This window comes from Strongylocentrotus purpuratus, unplaced genomic scaffold (assembly GCF_000002235.5).
Source record: "Strongylocentrotus purpuratus isolate Spur 01 unplaced genomic scaffold, Spur_5.0 spur5_scaffold_19, whole genome shotgun sequence".
NCBI classification, from domain to species: Eukaryota; Metazoa; Echinodermata; class Echinoidea; order Camarodonta; family Strongylocentrotidae; genus Strongylocentrotus; species Strongylocentrotus purpuratus.
This window is the reverse complement of record NW_022145604.1, coordinates 20,365,706-20,387,048: the sequence shown is the minus strand read 5'-3', so window position 1 is coordinate 20,387,048 and position 21,343 is coordinate 20,365,706. Positions and strand designations below refer to the sequence as shown.

General features: G+C 38.5%; 1 protein-coding gene across 1 annotated transcript; it reads right to left on the bottom strand.

Moving 5' to 3' along the window:
• Window positions 1-1,285: 1,285 nt before the first annotated feature.
• Window positions 1,286-13,712, bottom strand: LOC115926105 (coiled-coil domain-containing protein 89-like). Its single transcript, XM_030990554.1, has 8 exons — window positions 13,620-13,712; window positions 9,754-10,046; window positions 8,955-9,134; window positions 7,917-8,014; window positions 7,496-7,632; window positions 6,215-6,297; window positions 5,593-5,686; window positions 1,286-1,442 (listed from the first exon to the last, which is right to left on the bottom strand). Exons 1-8 carry the CDS (start codon window positions 13,674-13,676, stop codon window positions 1,356-1,358), a joined length of 1,029 nt encoding a protein of 342 aa, XP_030846414.1. The 5' UTR covers window positions 13,677-13,712; the 3' UTR covers window positions 1,286-1,355.
• Between the last annotated feature and the right edge of the window lie 7,631 nt (window positions 13,713-21,343).

Sequence of the window (21,343 nt, the reverse complement as noted above, 5' to 3'; positions counted from 1 at the left end):
TTATCTACCCCAGTCCAAGTCAAGAAAATAACGGGCTTGTGTGGCAGAAAGACATTACATGTATTATATACCTCTGTCCAAGTCATGAAAATTAAGGTTTGTGTGGCAGAAAGACATTATTATCTACTTCCGTCCAAGTCAAAAAAAATTAAGGCTTGTGTGTCAGAAAGACATTATTATCTTTCCCTGTCCAAGTCAAGAAAATTAGGGCATGTGTGGCAGAAAGACATTACATGTATTATATACCTCTGTCCAAGTCATGAAAATTAAGGCTTGTGTGGCAGAATGACATTATTGTCTACCCCTGTCCAAGTCAAGAAAATTAAGGCTTGTGTGGCAGAAACACATTATTGTCTACCCCTGTCCAAGTCAAGAAAATTAGGGCTTGTGTGGCTGAAACACATTATTATCTACCCCAGTCCAAGTCATGAAAATTAAGGCTTGTGTGGCAGAAAGACATTATTGTCTACCCCTGTCCAAGTCAAGAAAATAGAGGCTTGTGTGGCAGAAAGACATTATTATCTAAACCAGTCCAAGTCAACAAAATTAAGGCTTGTGTGTCAGAAAGACATTATTATCTTCCCCTGTCCAAGTCAAGAAAATTAAGGCTTGTGTGGCATAAAAAAAACATTACATGTATTATATACACTGCACACACAAAACCATCCACCCATGACACACACACACACAGAGCCATACACTGCCTACTACTTTGCTTACAAATACTACACACTAACAAGTCACACACACACACACACGCACACAAGTACTGCAGATGCGCATAGTACTTAGCTACCTGGATGTCAACTGTAGATGGCACTATTCCGTTTGGCTACTTGGACACAACCCCTCTCTAAAATTTGGACATTTATTTTGGGCCTTTTTTTGGGAGAAACTTTTCTTGTGTGACTAAATCTTAGTTGATTAGAAATGACATGTCAGACATCTTAGACACTGAATATGATAGTTTTCTTGTGTGGCTAGACACACAAGTCTAAAGTGACACACAAGGATATCTCATACGTAAAACTAAACACACAAGCATACCATCGCAAACTCGGACGTACGGACGTACGGACGGACAACCCGAAAACATGATGCCTCCGGCACCACCTTCGGTGGCGGAGGCATAAAAAATCATTTGTCACACGCTTGTACACAACAGTGAATAACCATCCAATGCGATCCGATTCAATCCATTATTTTTTTGACTGCCATATATCTAGTAGCCTATACTCAAAGGTGCTTTGTGAGGCCGACGATATATGTATCTCGTGTGTACACGCACATTTGTTTTCTTTAAAACATACTTTACACAAATTTCCTCTTCATGTGAAAGGCATATCCAGTGGTGATCATGAGCATAGATTCCTGAGTTTTGAATTGAGCGTCTTCTCCTTGGCTAACAAGTTTGCAGTGTGCTTCTTATAGGCTGCATACTCCTGTGTGGAGAAAGGCAAAATGGATCAATCACTGTTAAAGTCAAAATGCACCACCAGAAAGGTGAGATAACATAAGATATTTATTTGTCTTTCTTTCAAATGTCACAAAGAGCATAACATTTATAGATCATTACACATTTACAATGCAAAACAAGTTATGGCAATGATAAAAAGATAAAAAAGTAAACTAAAAGAAAGATGAGGAGACCCTGGTAAAAGCAGAGTTTGTAAGTTTTAGGGTCCCCTCTGGACCAAATAATTGGTTGGTACATAAATAAGCACTCATTTCTTCTTCTTCACATTATCTTCATTTCCTCATGAATAAAATGAGATAAATATTACCCCGGTAACTTCAAACTTCAAGGTATTTTAAGCCTTTTAAGTTCTAGTCTGTGAAAATGTCAAATCGAATATTAGTCCGTGGTCTGTCATGCTGTTGGTATTACAATGCACAGCAGATTGGGAATTATCTCTGACTGAAAAGCTCTACACAAACTACAAGTTCTATATTTGTATGACAACGCGAGATCTCAGTGATGAGAACAAGTGATAAAATCAAAATTTCATATTCTTCTTCTTCAAGATACTCTGCCTCCTTCAATACTGAAGATTCTTGCAGATGCTGTATATACTTTGCCTGAGTGAGGTGTCGGCAGGTGGACCACTACACCGGGGTTTCCTCCTACTCTTATACGAATAGTGCAATGGGTTCTTAACGTGCAAGGGTGGTGACTCTCCTGTACACGGGGCCTCCATTTAACGTCCTATCCGAGGGACGGAGTTTTTTCCACTTAACATAGCCTGAATCTATGAAACACGGGGAAGGGCACGTTAACACACAACACAGGCTTCAGTCATCCGCCTGGGTGGGATTTGAACCCAAGATCTTTGGTTCGACAGGCAGACGCTTTACCGATTGAGCCAACTCGCCTCCCTATTATTTTATACAGGTATTTTGATTAAAGATAAAGGTGAGTTCTGGTAAAAAAAAAGAAAATGAATTCTCCAGAATCAAACGAAACTTACACTGAATGTTCAAGATTACAAATAAATGTCATTTGCCAAATAATTTTGGTAGAAAATGTATACTGGCTGAGTAATGAGCATAGAAAGTTTAGGAAATCAAGGTTAGTCCCGGCACCATTTGTGTAGTACCATATACATATTTCTGTGAACAGTGCTTGTTACTTTACCAAGACTGGGCCAAATTTATTATGATTTTGATGACTCCAAAACTTTGCAGTACACACTAATATTTACATGCTACATGATCAACTTTTTCTGATCCATTCCACACCTAATTTTCTTTCACAATGCAATCGGATGACCAGAACTCACCTTTATCTTTAATACAAAAATCCAGATCTAGTCAGGTCCTAAGATGTGCAGTAGTCTTAACATAGACAAAGAAATAAATGAGCAGGGGGGGGGGGGGGGTAAGGGGACACTTTTTTAATGGATTTGCTGGTCCAAGGAGGAAGTTCCATCACTCTGGACAGGAGCTATGCTGGTGTGTCCTTTCGTGATCTTCCTGTGACCCTCTTTATTGAGCGAAGGGGTGATGAAATTGTCAGCGTCAGTGTTGCAGATTTGGAAGATACCCAATGGATTTGCTGGTCCAAGGAGGAAGTTCCATCACTCTGGACAGGAGCTATGCTGGTGTGTCCTTTCGTGATCTTCCTGTGACCCTCTTTATTGAGCGAAGGGGTGATGAAATTGTCAGCGTCAGTGTTGCAGATTTGGAAGGTGCTGATATTTCGGAAGATGAAGTATAAGGCTGATTCCTTGTGTGTTTTGTTGCTGTTTTGACACCATTTTCAGTGACAGTGGGCTGGATGTGATATTTTTCTACTTCACTACCTTGAGATTTCTGCACTCCTCCAATCTCAATATGAGCTGGATATGATATTTTTGAAATGTTATTAATTTGTGTTTTCTGTAGTGTTTCAGGATTGTAATGCTGACATTGTTTACAAAGAAATTATTTACATAAGAGAATGTCAATCTCAATGTTTTATAGTAAGTGGGTTAAATCTTCAAAACAGCCATATTATTTCGCTCTGAATATCGCAGAAGTTTCATGTAGGATAATAACAGATTGTCCTGTTACTTTTTAATGTGTGAGGCATATATGGATTAGGAAGCAAGTGCTGTGGGCACAACATCCAATATTTTAATATAAAACAAATCTGAAGCAATGGAGAGATTTTTGTTCTCTACAAAAAATTCCTCTCATTTACAAAAATATATTTCAGGTGTGGCATACAAAGTTGGTTGTACTTGTAGTCATACAGTTTTTATATTCTATTAATGTTTCACTTTTGACCTTTTTTCTTTAATTGTATAATTAGTTATATAAACTGATATTTTTGGTTGGGCTTGGTAAAACAAACAAAATACATGCTTAATTGGTGAAGATAACAATGATAGGAAGAACTCTACAATAATTTGTATGCCTCCGTTACGAAGTAGCCGGAGGCATTATGTTTTCGGGTTGTCCGTCCGTACGTACGTCCCGTTCTCGTGATCGCGTTATGTGAAGAACTGATTGATGGATTCCTGACAAACTTTGGTCATGTATGTATCTCGCAGAGCCGACGAACTGATAAGTTTGATTTTTTTGTGATTTTTAGTCGATTCAGATTCTAATTGTTTTGAAAGATGAAGCTAGTTAAGGGCTTATCGTTGAAGGCTGACATATGTAGGTCATAGCTAATTGAGTTGTTGAATTTTATGTACAGGTTCCTTCTTGAGTTTATTTTAACATTTGTTAGTGTATTTGTATTGTAAGTTGGATGGTATTATAGGGATTTTAGTACTATTTGGCGATAATTGTTTATGTATGTATGTCAAAGGGCAAATGTGTACAAAGCAGTTAGTTTGTTTTTTGTTTGACATTCTGATCTTTGTTGTTTTGTTTGTTAAAGTTAGGAAAGTGGATGACAACTTGTTTTGGAATGTGTAAAGCATGAAATAAGTATATTTTTGTAACATGACAGTTTTATCATGGAAATAAGAGTATATTTGTTTGTTCATTTAAAATAACATGTATGGTTGTTATTTTATTTTATTGTCTGTGATATGTAACATAAAATACAAATTGTTAAAGGTATCTGCACTCAAAATGTATTTTTTTTTAAAGGCAAGTTGATTCTTATTGTTGTGTAGTATTGGATTTATCTTCTATATCTTTGTGTTTATACATGATGTAAATAAGTTTTATACAAATTAAACAAAGAGTGAAATGATTTTTCCAAGCTTCTAAGGTTCACTTCTCCCATATGGTCCAGATGTCATGTCTTTAGTGATATCATTTCTTGATCATTAGTGGGCTAGCTACTAACGGTAGTGGTAATTGTCGGAGCTTAATTACTTCTTTAGTAGTATAATGGACTGTATTTCAGAAGCCATTGAAAAAGCATTGGATTGTTGTAGAGTTCTTTGGCTGAACAGTACATAACAGTGAAGAGGCTATTCTGGATATAAGCAAGACATTGTTATCATTATTATTATTATTATTACTATTATTATTGTTTTTCTACTACTAATACTACTTTTAGTACAGATGAGTTGCTATTTCAGACATAATGTTTTAGTATCACAAGCAAAATTGGTTAAATGAAAAGTTGAATGTGTTGTATCTATCTCATTTAGTTTGATTCTTTTTGTGATTTTCGATTCAGACTCTCATGATTGTTTTGAAAGATGAAACTAGCTGAGGGCTTGTCACTGAAAGCTCAGGCTGACATTATGTATGCTAGTGCTTAATTGAGTTGTTGAATTTTACGTACATGTAGAGTTGGTTATTTTGACATTTGTTAGTGTATTAGTTGGATGGTATTATATGGACTTTTAGTGCTATTTGGAGATATTATTTTTTTATGTATGTTAAAGGACAAATGTGTTTAGAGCAGTTAGTTTGTTTTTAATTGTTTGACATTTTGATCTTTATTGTTCTGTTTGTTAAAGTTAGGGGAGTGAATGACAACTTGTTGTTTCGAAACATGTAAAGCATGAAATATGTATATTTTTGTAAAGTGACAGCTATAGTTTTACTGATCATGGAAATACAATTATATTTGTTTGTTCATTTAAAGTAAAAAAAAAAAAGAAGAAAAAAAAAAATAAATGAGCAAACACTGATGCTTACCATTTTGAGCCCTGAGAGATCCTTCTCTGCTTCATCTCTCTGATCCTTTAATCTGATGACTTGTAGATTGGTTGATACAAGAGCAGCCTCTCTCCTAATATGGTCATAAATATGACATAATATATATTACAGAACACAGTTGAAGATTCCCCCCTCGCAAAAAAAAAAATTAAAAAAATGTATACCCGTATGTAGGTATACATAATGACCGGCCTACTTGAAATATCCAGTAAGTTACCAAATTAATTATTTATCTACAGCAAAATGGTGATACATGTATAATATATACAATTGAGAACAAACTGGCAAATCTATACATGTACAGAATGCATAAATAAAGTTCACTATGTTTTTAGATCGGGCCCGTCTTACAAAGAGTTGCGATTGATCCAAATCAATCGCAAGTCCTCCTATCAATCACAAATTTGTAGTCCCCTATCTCTTATGTACATAGTTGCGATTAATATCAATCGCAAATAAGTTGCGATTGATATTAACTCTTTGTAAGACGGGCCCCTGGTCTCTCTATATATGGGAGATTCTCTCTACCAATATATAACCAGCATTTGCATAATATTCATCTTGTATTGCAATGGCAGCATAATATTCTTAAAATGCTCACTCAAATTTCTCCTCCATTTTATGAAGAGCCTTCTCTGCTTCCTTAACTTTGTCCACCATCTGTTTGATCTCTCGCTGTTTGTCCTATCAAATAAACAAAACAAAGACATCATATTAAAACTTTTACATGTACTTTTCTACTACAAAGTTTTCATTTGATGCTACAACAACAAAATAACTCCTGACGACGGACAGTCAAGCTGTTCGAAACGTCGAGCCACTCCCGCCACCCATCCTCTCCAATCGGTGCTATATTTCTCCTTAGAACTATAAGCTAAGAAAGATACCGGTAACCAAGTCTTTTTCAAGACTACACCAACAGTCCTTTTCCTCCCTCTCTCTCACATGGTGCATCCGCAAGCCTACTGTATAACATAATAACAACAATGATATTCCGTTCTTGTTAGGGGCATATCATATTATGATGTTACATCTCAATGTACTTCAAAAAAGCTTCAGAAATTGTAAAGGTACACTTTCTTCCCACTTTAAAAATATAATATGTAACAAGAAGTGTAACTAACGTACAAAATAAAAAGGTACAATGTGTTTGTTAGTACCACTTTTCTGACTTCAATGAACTTTTCAGTAGCCATTTATTCTTCCAAGTGCAATTACTCCTACCATAAAAACTTAGCTTTTAAATATGACCCAATAATCCCTGAGCTAAGGATTCATTAAATTAGGGGGAAGCTGTCAGTGTGGGGGTGTTGGGGGTGGGGGAGGAGGTTTGTCCTTACAGCATTGTTGATGGAGGGCTCTTGTCATAGGGGAATAGTTGATTAAATAAGGGGGTAGTTGTCAGTGTGGGGGTATTGGGGGGGGGGGGGTGTCCTTGCGCCATCGTTGATGGAGGGCTCTTGTCATAGGGGAATAATTGATTAAATAAGGGGGTAGTTGTCAGTGTGGGGGTATGGGGGGGGGGGGTTGTCCTTACGCCATGGTTAATGGAGTTCTCTTGTCATAGGGGAATAGTTGATTAAATAAGGGGGTAGTTGTCAGTGTGGGGGTATGGGGGGGGGGTGTCCTTGCGGCATTGTTGGTGGAGGGCTCTTGTCATAGGGGAATAGTTGTTTGGGAGTAGTCCTTGGAGATAGTTTTCATGGAGTAGTTGTCCCACCCTGGACAGGGTATGCCCTGGGGTAGATGTCTTGGAATCTTCCAAATCAAATGATATTTACCGCTGGACCCATCATGACCCATCATGTACTTGTCTTTGTTAATGCTATTATAATTTTCATTACCTCAACTTCTCTATGTCTCATCCAGTAATTTCACTGACCTGAATTAATTTCCCTCTCTGCATTGAAAGATCTAAGAACTCTTGTCTCTCCCTGCTAAGTTTCTCCAACCTCATGGTATTGCTAGAATCCGTAGCCATCTTACTGTCCCTCTCTTGCTTAAGTTGTGCCAGCACCTCTAAAAAACACAAAAGTATACTTGGTGATTAACAAGATATTGTAGTGACATTTATCTTTTGTTTAAACTGTGCATATGGCCCTCACTACAGGTATATTGACCCTCAAGTTATTGGGTTTTAGTCCGTTGATTCAACTATTATTATTTAGTCAACTGCAGGAAGGAGCATAATTGAAAAGATTGAGGCTGCTAGCCACTTCAGAGGTTAGGCTATTCAACAAAAATAATCTGCTAAAGAATAGATAAACATTCTAATACAGATATTGTAGAGGCTATTCTCTCACCTTTCATTTGATTCTTAGCAGATTTCAGCTCCTTTTCCAGGCTCTTTGCAATCTCTATGTGCTGTCTTTCCTTCTCAGTCATTTCTTCCTGTAGCAAACTGTTGTGAAAAGTTTCAAGAAACCATTTCATCATCATAATTATCAGGATAATTAAATGACATATATGTAACAGTTTTGATGATTTCAGATCTCCTGCTATTAAACAGGCCTCAAAAGAAAATATGTATCAATTACATGAAGAGTGTCGGGCAATCGACCGTTCACCAAATGTGAAGGGTGCCAAACAAGCAATTTCTTTTTGCTGTAGATGCTTTGGGAATCCATGCTGGTATCTCATATTAGAAATATCAACTTTACATTGTAGATTACTTCTGTAAGAAGACATTGCAAGTTTTGTAATTCCAACTGTTTAATGAAATCTACTGAATAAACAAAAGGTGGATTCCAACAGCTCTGATAGTGAAAAGCTTTCAAAGAACTCGATGTTTCTTTTGTTTCATTATGTTAGTTGATGTATATGCATATCAGCAAGTAGTGTATTATATTTTTAAGTTTCTTTTTATGCTGATAGTTTGAGAGATAAATGAGCTAAAAAATACAATTCAAATTCTTTTTCCACAGAATAGAATTGACTAGCAAGAAGCCAATTTTTTATGTCAGTTGAGAGTGTTTGTTATAATTTCAATACCTCTTTATAGAAGTAATATCTGAAACTCAAAAGTTGAATATAGTATAATAACAAAGAATATTAGTATGCAGAGTAAAATATCTGTTGGTGCTTGATACACTTGAAGCCTATAGGAATGAGAGGATTGTACTGAACGAGACGAGAAGCTTCGCCGGCACTTCACTCAAAGATGTCTTTGACGAGCTGTTCATGATAGTCATGGCCCGCACCGCATAGAGATGCCAGTGTCAAGCTGAACCTGCTTGAGGACTTTGTAGAGTCTGTATTTACATGGCTGCCGTCCAAGAGCTGCCCGCGACGACAAGAAATCTATTTCACAAGAAAACCGTCAACAAGTTGATCATTATTACCTGCATCTTCTTTCCATGTCTCTAGACTGGCCCTTCAGGAGTTTCAGGTCTTTCTGTTGTTCCTTGATCTTCTGATCCCGCTCCTCTATCGCTCCTGAGAAGAGGTTGCCGTTGTCTTCTCGGAGCCTTTGATTCTCTGTCCTCAAGATCTCATTCTGCCTCTTGTACTCATCTTTGAACCTGTACATCCAAAGACAATCATGATAGCTGAATTGCACCAGGAGGTTGCCAGCAAAGCATAATTAAACTACACCTGTACAAGAAATGGTCATTAAACCTTCAATCTGTTTGGAGCATAAAACAGAGTTCACAGACTACAATATCCTTAGAAATATCCAAGTTGAAAACTCATCCTTTAAAACAATCCTGCATTGCTGACTTCATGCTTGACACAAAGATATGGCACTCATTTAGACTCTTATGTTACCGCTATTTTCCTTGTGTGTCTAGTGCAGAATAGGCCACACCTATACAAATGCCCAATATAAATTTGAATATTATTCTGAATCCCAAAAGACAAGATTATCTCAATAGCATAAATTTGGTAAATATTTAGGATATCGATTGCACTTCCAAACGATATTGAATTACCCAGGACAATACGCTATCATTTACATTCAGGTCAATGATACCTGCTCCCAGGTCAATTTCCTCTCACATTAATCCTTAATTCAACTCTGGAACAAACATCATTTCTAATCCTAACTCTAATCACAAAAACCAAAATGCAACTTTAGCTCTTTATTCTTTGCGTATTAAAGCCTGGCCAAGTACATTTCCCCAGAATCCTTTAGCTTACCTGATCATTTCCTCATGGTTCTCGGCCAACTCTTGAAACCTTCGATCCACCATGTTGAACTTCTTGATCTCTCCTTCCAGCATCTCCTGGGCATGCTCCCGGAACTTCTCCAGCTCTCTGTTGATCCGGTCCAGGGTCTGGGCCTTGAGAAGCGACTCATCCGCTCGCTGCTTCAGAATGCAGATCAGCTGCCCCTGCTCATCGATGCGTGACCGCAGCATGGCGGCTTCCGTCTTGTCCTCATGCGTCAAGCGCTTCAGTTTGTCCAGACTGGCATTCATTACCTCCACATCCTGTAGTAGAAGTAGATTGTTTCATGAAACTTTGTGAAATTAGATTTGGACAAGTTTTATTGTTTGATATTTCTTATATTGTTTTTTTTTCCAATCTTGAATTGATTGTATGATGGGGGTCCGTTGGAGGATGGGTATTTTGCCACTCAACATGCATTCTAAGACTTCTCTTTTGCTTTCAGACGGAATAAAAAATGGTCGTCAAATAGCACTTCTATCTTGAATATTTATCCTTTACTTTAATCATGTTAATAGATTAGATCTACATTATTGTTCAAAATTAGTCTTAAAAGATTTATGAAATAGGGTGCGTTTATTGACCAAATTTTTGCCTAGAATCAGGTTTCTCAAACGTCTTTCAGGCAAATTTTGAAGATGATAAACGCAAAGCCTTTTTTAAACGTCTTTTGATATGGGCATATATCTAAAGACGCAAAAGGTGTGTTTTGAATGTGACATACAGCCAGAATCACGATTCTGAGACATGATAAACGCACAGCTGTTTTGAACCCCACATACAAATCGGACCTTCCCCGGCTAATTTCCGGTTCAGCGAAATAGTGCGCACCATGTGCTATGCCCTAGTTGACCTCCGAGCACCTCTCTGCTTCCCGGGTCAAACAGCGCAAAGCAGCTGCGCAGAGACAAGGCCTTTATTTTTAATCGTGAAGAGACGATAAACGCAACATCCCGAAAATCACATTCGTATAGTGGGATTCGACAGTGGGGTTCGATAGTGGGGTTCAATATGTACATATCTAGTGGCAAGACCCGATAAAATCACCCATAGTCTACTGATTGTGCCTTGTAAACTGTCTTCAAATCAACTGTCAGGTTGTGTCAACCTTTCCCGGACACACAATGATATTTTACTGATATTTAGCTATTTTAAATTCACTTTAGATTTTCAGTCTAATTTTATTTCTTCTAGGGCTAAGCGTCATCAATTCTCGCATTTCAAAATACATGCGCCACCAATGTACGTATCATGAGAGGACAGGTACTCGCAGGTCGACAACAATTGCAACTAAGGCTATGTCTTGGCCCCTCATCTCGCCGATAGTATTGATTTCACGAGATATCTAGCTAGTATATAGCTCTTTGTGAAACAGTTTAGGAAAGACATTCACTATTCATAGACATCCCTGTAGTTGGCAAATAAAGTTATGACTGTCTTGTCGTTGGTTTCGAAAAACGGGCCCCTGATTTGACGAGAAAGTTGTCGACTCATCTCCCAAAATTACCGCGTTAGCGTGACAGTCGCAACTGAACCAAATGAGGGCACAAGGATTGGGAAACGTGAGAATTGACAATCATGACAATTGATTTGTCATGAAACTGAATTCTGAAAGTGTCAATTTTTATAGACAGAAATAACCGTCTGATATGGGTCATTTCTTTAATAAAACTGACATTTGTTGACATTCCCCATATACAGACGGCAACCCAGAGATCTCGTACCGTGGTGGTAATCTGGCCAATCCAGCTGCCACTTATGGTGATAGAGCTTTCTCCCCGATTTTCACTATTTAGATCTAATTTTCTGATTTATAAATCAGATATAAATTAAGTATATGTATTGTACTCCTATTCACACTAAATAATAATAATTGACCTATCATACAAATGCGAAATTTTTGGACTTACTTATATGATTTATCCAATTTTTTTCTCCGAACCGTGAAACGTACCATTCATCCATTCAAATTAGTAATCTATGACTTCACCCGGCCGATATATTTCCGGGTCAACCTACCAAAACATAGGGAATGGCCAATCAGAGCACTCCTTTCGTATTGGGTTTATGAATATTCATATATCACTGGGTTGACTCGTACGTAGCTATTGGACGTTCGAAAAGAAAAAATGAATTTTCATTAATTAAAACCAAGATGGATGACAATGAATCATGTCAACTACGAGACTTTCTCGGATTAATAATTAATTTAGGATATAAATGAGCAAGCTATCGTAAGTCAAAGCCATATTTGTTTGTTATTTTTTATATTTTTATTAGCCTAATGTAATATTGCAGCAAAAGTGCATTTATGAGGATGTAAAGAGTGAAAATCTTGTTGCATATCTCATTCATCGCGGTCCTGCCGAACCGAACCATTTGATCCACTAGTACGGCATAGGCCGTACTTCAGTCTATGTAAAGAGGCGGTCAGTGGAGCCAGGGGGCCATTTCTCGAAACCGTCATAACTACAAGATCAACGACATCTCACCACTGTCGCGCAACTTGTCAGCTAAGTGTTTCACGAAGCCGTCTTTGCCAAGATGAGCGACAACTTCCGCGACAAGCGAGTTGTCACTGCTCCGAACCTGTCATATCTTTTTAATTGCTGTAAAGCGCCATCTCAAGTCAGTTTGTTGCCATTCCATGGGCCGCGAAATGGACGATTAGTTTCACTATCATTTTGAGAAAAATATAGACGAGTTCGGTACGTAATTCTCTGGGATGCGAAATGCAAATGTACAAAAGTGAGAATACATATTATACAGAAACTTTAAAAAGCTGAATATAAACATTAAATCACAAATCATTAAACTATAACATATAAATAAGAGAGATAATAATGTTTCACACCGTTTTCCATAGTCGATCCATAGTCTTTTCTTAGGATGATATACCATACCTTTGGGGCCTATGTGCATTATTATTCCCTCTCTAATTACTTCTTCCAAATTATATTTTCAATATCAAATCAATTATATAACGAGTATTTACGAGACTCTAGAACAAAAAATGGCTGAGAAAAGGCATTTTGCCTGAAATTCCTCGTCACAATAAACAAAAAGTATGTATTGATAAACTATCACATTACGGTATCCTTCAACTAACTTTTGATTCGACTGTCAAAAAAAAAACACTCACCGGTTTTTCTTCTATTTAAGAATCTTTACAGAAATATGCAAATCGTTTGTTGATGTAAATATGATAATGACACTATTTATTATTTGTTTTAGGAGAATTTATATGTATATATTTCTTTTTGAACAATTTTAGCCCCAAAACTTGTTTTGGGTTATTCTTGATAAATCAAATGGATCGTGACAAAGACTATGTTCTTGAGCTGCTAGTATCGCGATATATGGATATCATGTCTGGCATGGCTTTGTGAAACGGTTTATCCGCTTCATGACATCTCCGTAGGTCGGCGACAAAGATATGACTGTCATGGAGTTGGTTTCGAGAAACGGCCCCCAGATGCAATCTCAGCGGAACCAACGTCGATATCAGAGACTGAAGCTTTCGGTCTACAATTTTTAGTGAATTCTGGCAAGTATTGTAAAGTGGTGTTCGAGAATTTTCAGAATCAACAAACAAATTATAGTAATGACATTGCTACTCATACTAGTCATAAGAGCATTAGTATACTAATATAAATATAAAATAGTCTAGGGTCCTATTGATTTTCAAAATCTGAGCGATTGCCATACACGAAAGAGATCGAATGGGACTGACCAAAGTGAAGAGCAAAAACGATTTACAAAATGACATGAATTTCCTGATAACTATACCACGAAATGTGTGATAACTAGACTAGTTGCTCCTACAGTTTATCTACCTGCTTGCTTGCTGAAATCATGTTTTTTAGTTCCTTCGGACTTCGTGTGCCTGCCATTTCGAATCGAATTTGTTCTTGACTTGTTTACAGTCACGTGCGTTGATCCTGGCCGGAATCACGTAGATTATTGGTATCCGAAAAAGGCCAATTTAACGGTGCCAATTTAATGACGACTTTATGAAACTAGCGATTCATTATAGTGTAAAAGGCATGGAGATTGTCGCCGAATGCGAATCCCACTGGTGCGAAAGAGCATTATTCTAAAAACGTATCCGAAGTATATTCATTTTTTTTACAGGACAAGTTACGTAGTCTCTCATCCAGGGTCATTATTATATTTTTGTTTCTAAATTTTTCCTTTCTTGTTTGCTTCAGTGTTAGAGTATTTTTCGGATTTGTGTTGACCATCGGTCGAGTGCTGTAATAGTAAACAAATCCTGGCTTCATGCACGGTATCAGGGGCGGGGGGGGGGGCGTTGGGCGGTGGGGGGGGGGGTGGAGGCGGGGAACGTTTTTTTTGGGGGGGGGACACGTCTCCCCTCATTTTTTTTTAAGGGGGATCGTCCCTCCCCCCTCAAAATTTGAAAATGTGCCCCCGAAAAAGGTAGCAAATACTAAAGACTGCAACAAACTTAGGTTCTGGAGGGCCCAAAAGTGCAGCGTGTAGACAAATAAAAATGCAAAAATCTTTTCACTCGGAAGCTACGCTCCCTTGCATAATAACCTTCTAAATGTATAAGTAAATAGGCCTACTGAGCAAAACGAAGTGTGAAAAAAGTTTATTGCTTGTTTTTATACTATAGTTTTGCTAAGAAATGTAATTTTTTAATAAAACCAAAACTTCAAAAATCCGTAAGGGGTAGTCCCTCTCATTCACTATGCTCCCTCGCAATATTGATGGGGGGGGGGGGGAGCTTTGGGGAAGTCCCCCCCTCAAAAAAAATCATTCAAACGTGGTTTATTTCTAATTCGATACCAGTGATTTACAAATGTTGCTGAAATGGCATTTTCCCTGACTTTCCGGGGGCTCTGCCCCCTGGACCTTACGGTCCACTTGCTTCGCTCGGCTTGATCTACCTGATCGTAAATACTTTAGCCAGGACCTGAGTAACATGTAAGAGTGATGGTGATGCGGGTTCTTTTCTGCCCCCCCCCAAACGTTTTTCCTCATTACGCCACTGCTCCCTCGTCCCTCGCATTTTGCCCCCCCCCCCCCCCCCGGTCGTGAAAGGAAATCGCCGCCCCTGCACGGTATGCACCATTATCAAATTCGATCTAAACAAAATAATGTCACTGCATCATTCTAAATTCAGTCAGCCTCTTTTGGGCTGCCACGCAAAATAATGTGGAAAACTTTGCGACATTTTAGTCAGGATGTTAAAGCCCGTCTGTACTAGTTTGGCCGGGGGGGGGGGGTTAGACCACACAGAGTGGTCACTGACAGGTGGCTATCTCATCAACTCAGCTCTCGATTAACATAACAAAAAGTGGATCATGGGTGACCAACGGGCACCGTTTAGGCGTTGTTTTCTCTCCAGAGGGCCAATTAGCTACAAGTAGTACAGTGGGGATTCTAAAAACAGAAATAGCACGTATTAATATTTGTTCTTCTTCTAATTCCGATATTTACTTCAAGCTTGCTAATATCAACATTATTATTTGTATTCCCGATTTCTTTAGATTTCTTTGGATATATTGTTGTTGATTCTTAATTTTAGAAAACGGTCATTATTCATAAGGGTCATCATTCATATTTAATGACCCCGATTCATAATCGAAAATGAGGGTTGCCATCATAATTATGAGAAGAGGGTCGTACTCGCTATAATACAAAATCGGGTCGAAATTCATAGGCCTAAGGGTCCCTATTCATAATACGAAATAAGGGTCGCTATTCATAATACGAGAAGAGGGTTGCTAGTCATAAAAATCACATAGCAAACAAAATGATAAGAAAGGGAAATGTTGGCTGTGGCGTAGCTCTGGGGGGGGGGGCGACACATGGCCCCGAATATTTGTCGCAAACATTATGAAAATTTACTTTCGTGACAAGACGAGATAGTTTACAAGCAAACCACCTCATCAGGCCCATATAAATAAATATGAATGTCTGACATCTGACTGTCCGAGTCGTCATCATAAGCGTAGAAGGCGAGGGGAAATATTTCATAATGTAGATGTGTTTGTTTTATAATGATCTATCTTATTAATGACAATTCACGTCAGCCTTACTCCTCGTTTGTTTTGTTCCCTTTATTGTATTTTTTTATTTTGTTTTGGCTATTTAATGTCATTGACTCTTTATATTTTGTGTGTGAACCTGTATGGATGCATACGTGTATTTGAATAATTAATACGTGTATTTTATCTGTTGCTTAGGATTTATCAGGTCTCGAATTAATTAATATTAACTTTCCTGAACCTGCATGCACATTTGTATTTACATTCCGTTTTTTTTTTTGTGTTTGTTATGTATTCATCATTATATCCTGCCCCCTTGTTGCTACGAGGAGGGCTAGATATCCCACCCCAATTATAAACAAAACAAATTCATCACGGCATTTATTTTTATTTATTTTTCGCACTAGACCTTATCAAAACCTTCTGACCCATCACCACAAGGCGTCGCTAGACCTTTTTTCAACGGGACGGAGAGGGGGGGGGGGGTGTAGAGGCCACCGATTATCGACAAAACTAGCCACCAATATTATTACCGACAAATATACTAATGCCAATGTCCCAATATCAACACATTTCACCCTATAAACACGGGGCTAAGAGCTAAATTAACGTGTCAAAGATCTTGAAAGTTGTATTCATGATGTACGAAAATGGATGAATGATTGCTATCTCAAACTAAATGACGATAAAACAGAATTTCTCTTGTTAGGCTCCAGACAACAACTTTCCAAGATTGTTATAACTCATATACGTGTTGGTTCTGTGCACATTGCTCCTTCAGATAAGGCAAGAAATCTTGGTGTCATTTTCGATACAAGCATGTCTCTTGATGCACATATTTCAAAATGTGTGAAAGCTGCCAATTATCATCTTCGTAATCTTCGCGCTATAAGGAAATTTTTAACCCCCAAACCACTCAACAATTGATTCATGCTTTTGTAACATCTCATCTCGATAACTGTAACTCTCTCCTTTATGGACTTCCTAAATACCAAATTCACAAACTACAAAAGGTTCAAAACGCAGCTGCCCGCCTTGTCACTAAATCTAAACGATCGACCCATACTACTCAAATACTCAAGAAACTTCACTGGCTTCCAATAGAACAGCGTATCAAATATAAAATTCTACTACTCACCTACCGTTCACTAAATGGATCAGTCCCTGAATATATTTTCTCTCTTTTTAATATCTCTTTAAGTTCTCGTGCAGGTATTCGTTCCTCTAATTCAACAAATTTAACACAATTAAGAACAAAGAGGAGTTGGGGAGACAGAGCTTTTACATCTGCTGCACCCCGTTATGGAACTCCCTACCCCATTCAATCAAAATGTCAGCCAATCAAAATGTGTTCCAAAAACAATTAAAAACCTATCTAATGTCTGAGTTCCTTAGTTAAGACGTAGTGTATTTCAAAATATGATGTAATTAACGTTGTTGAATTATATTTGATTATGTTAAATTATTTTCGTTCAATGTACTTACCTTGTTAGGCGCCTTGAGTCTCTCTTGGGGTGGATATGTGCGCATTACTTTTTTTTTTCAGTGCGAAAGCTTTGACATTTCATTAAATTGTTAAAGAAAGAAGACGATTCGTTATACCTTTCCCGACTCGTAATCCTATTCTGAATTTAGTTTTCCCCCTCCCACGCGGAGCGCTGAAGCTTTGACATTTCATTAAATTATTAGAGAAAGAAATTCTCAATCGCAGTTCCCGGCCTCTTCCGCTTTGCCTTTTTTTAATTATTAGAGAAAGAAGACGATTCGTTGTAGCGTTCTCGACTCTTAATCCTAGTCTGAATTCAATTCACCCCCCCCCCCTCCTCTCCCGCGCGAAGCGCTGAAGCTTTGACAGTTCATTAAATTATTAGAAAGAGAAGACGATTCGTTGTACAGTTTTCCATTCCTAATCCTTGTCTGAATTCAGTTCCCGGCCTCTTCCGCCTTGCCGTTTTTTTTTTATTTATTAGAGAAAGAAGACGATTCGTTGTACCGTTCTTGATTCTTAATCCTAGACTGAATTCAGTTCCCCCCTCCCGCACGAAGCGCTGAAGCTTTGACATTTCATTAAATTATTAGAGAAAGAAGACGATTCGTTGTACCGTTCTCGACTCTTAATCCTAGTCTGCATGAATTCAGTTGCCCCCCTCCTGAGCGAAGCTTTGACATTTCATTAAATTCAACTGGGTTCTTTAATGTACGACTTCGATTCTGGTGTCCTTCCACAGGCTCTAGTCAGCATTTTTAAGAAAAATAGTCAAGTTCATGACCATGCTACACGAAATGCCTCTGCGTTTCACTTACCCCAAGTAAGGACAAAGTTAACTTTTAATACTTTGGTTTTTACTGGACCTAAATTTTGGAACTCTCTAGGCTCTAGCGTTAAGCAATCTGTTAGTCTCTCTTCATTTAAGTGTAAACTTAAGGTTTATCTTCTCGATAAATACTGTGACTCATAGAGTAGTTCATTTTTGTAGTTATTATGGTGCCAAGATATATTATGTATTACTATAAATGTAAATTTTCTTCTTGATATTAATATGTGTCTAACTGAATATTTTCAGATTGTCAACCTCTTATTCCCTCCCCCTGTTGTCTTGTGCCCGTTGTGTGCTGTGCCTATTGTCGATGTCCTGTAGTCTTCTATTATTTCTCATATTTTCTATTTTCTCCCGTCTTGTCTAGTCTCGTCTCTCGTTTTGTTGTTGTTGTTGTGTGTGTGTACACTTCTTGTTTTGTTATACCCCCTTTTCCCTATTGTATTCTTAGGTAGTCACAAATATCTATTCATCATGTTTTATCCGGCTCAGAGGGGACCCTAATAATTACAAGCTCTGCTTTTACCAGGGTCTCCTCGCCTTTCTTTTAGTTAACTTTGTTTTTATCATTGCCATAATTTGTTATTTTGCATTGTAAATGTGTTATGTTCCAATGTTATGCTCTGTATGTCATTTGAAAGAAAGACGAATAAAATCTTATCTTATCTTATCTTATCTAAATTATTAGAGAAAGAAGAGGATTCGTTATAATGTTTTCGATTCTTAATCCTTGTCTGAATTCAGTTTCCCCCCTACGGCGCGAGGCGCGGAAGTTTTGCCGCTTCATTAAATCATTGAGAAAGAAGACGATTGGTTGTACCGTTCTCGACTTCTAATCCTAGTCTTAATTCGGTTGCCCCCTCCCGCGCAAAGCGCGGAAGCTTTAACGTTTCATTAAATTATTTTAGAAAGAAGACGATTCGTTGCACGACTCTTAATCATTGTCTGAATTTTCAAAAATGTTTCTTTGTCCGATGAAAAGTCACAGTTCGTAGGGGGAAAAAATGCCGGCCGACCGACATAATACATCCCACCGAATTAACTTCTGCATTGATATAGTACACGAGGATCGAGCAAGAATAGGGACTTTTAGATTCGCACGAAGACAATAGGTCTATGCTACGCTCGACGTCCTTATTTAGCACTGCCTTGAATGGACGTCACACGTATTAGTCCACGCAAATCTAAAAGTCCCTAATACCGAAACAGCGGACCCCACACAGCAACATATCTATGCGTATGCATCATTCTTGATCTCTGGACGTGGCGACTCCACCAAACATCCCCTCTCTCTCTTACTTCCACCCCTCCTCTCTCTCTCCTCTCTTTCATCCCCCGTTGTTTTTTCTTCTCTTTTTTCCCTTTCTCCTTTTCTTTCTTTTCTTTCTTTTCCTTTGTTTTCTCTCCTTCCACTTGTTTTATTTTCTCTTTCATTCTTCTCTTCTCTTCCTTTCTTTCTTTTCCTTTTTTTTTCTTTTCTTTTCTTTCCCTTTCCCTCTCATTTCCCCCTACCCTTTTCTCATTTTTCCCGACAGCAGCGCGATTTTACCGACAATATCTTGACAAGTGGGGGGAGGGGGAGGGGGGTGTCTCACACCCCTTTTAGCGACGCCCCTGACCACACGTCCACTACCCCCAACCACATCCCAACAAAAAGGATGTAAATGTTTGGTTCATATTCGGATCGCATTACCTCTTTGTACGCTATACATAACGCGAAAACCTATATTTTGAATAGCGGTCCTTACGAATAGCGAGGTTACCCCCTCTTCCACTTCGTTTGCTTTGATTTATTAAGCCATTTGTTTTTTAAACTCATACTAAAACCCTTTAAACAAAAAACTCTCACTATATACCTATAAGGGACTGTTTTTTATTCTCCTTGTTGATGGTTCGGCTCTTTTGAAACAAAGCCATGGTTGTTGGAGGTGGGGGCGTAGGTTTAGGGTCTTCCCAACTGTTTATGGTAATTGTAAAACTTGCGTACTGCCCTCAAACTTTACAACACACACAACACACACAAAAGGTAGAAAAAGGAGAGAGGAAAAGGAAAGAAAATTAGAAGAAACGAAAAGAAAACTGGAGAAAAGAAGAAGGAAGGAATGGCTCTTTTCTCGGTTTCAAAAACTTCATAAAGCATTCATTCAAGGGGACGGAGGGCGGCTCCCCCTGGATAATGCTTAACATTTCCCCCACCCCCACCCCCCCCCCAAAAAAAAGAAGTTTATTACCCATGTCTATATTAGGGGAAGAGTCAATTCCGGAGCTCCAGTGGATGGAGCCCCCTGAAGCTCTTGATTTTTAGCAATTCAGAACCTTCATGATAGCTGTCTTGAGTGTCTTGGGTTTCGCGGGCCCACCTGCAGCCCCATGGAGAGTTGCAGCCCCTTCTGGGGTCCGAGAGCGAAGCCCCCTGTTATAACAATTCATAACCTTTCCCGATAGCCGTCACGAGTGGTATAGATTGCCAATAGAGCGTCTAGGTTTTGCAACAAAATGCAGGGTTTTCGGTTCAAGTGAAATTGGGGGCGGCTCTCCCAGGAAAATTTAGAAAATCTCCCTTCCCATTTCGAAATTAAAAAAAATAATTGCTTAACCCATCCCTAACGGGACAAAGATGTGTGATCTCAAGGTACTCTAAAACCTTTCCGGGAGGGGTCTTCGGGCGGTGCCGCTATTGCTCTTGAGTATTAGCAATTCAGAACCTTTAAGATAGTCGTCTTGAGCGATAGAAATCTATCCATCAACATTTGCACTGGCCCTACCGGATTATTTTTCTCTCTCGCTCTCTCTTACAACCATAATTATGCTCTCATGAAGATAATTGTATAGGATAAAGGGTTGTCTTGGAACCACTTGTAATCTAACGGGTAGGGTCCAGGGGCCTAAATCCCGGCAAAGGCTATGCCCCTTATTCCCGTCATAGACCTTATATGACGGGAATAAGGGGCATAGCCTTTGCCAGGATTTACAGGTAATAGACACCAATAACCTCTTGACTTTTATGCAATCTAGAACCTTGCAGAAGAGTGGTTGAAATTGCGATTGTTTGGAGGACTTGCGATTGATTTAAATAATCACAACTCTCAATAAGACGGGGCCCCTGGTCTGTATTTTGGAAGAAACGAAATATACAAGGACATACACACTTGCGTACTGATGGGGGGGGGGGGGAGGAGGCCTCAGGGGCAGTTGTCTCAAATAAAATTCAATCGAGGTTTATTT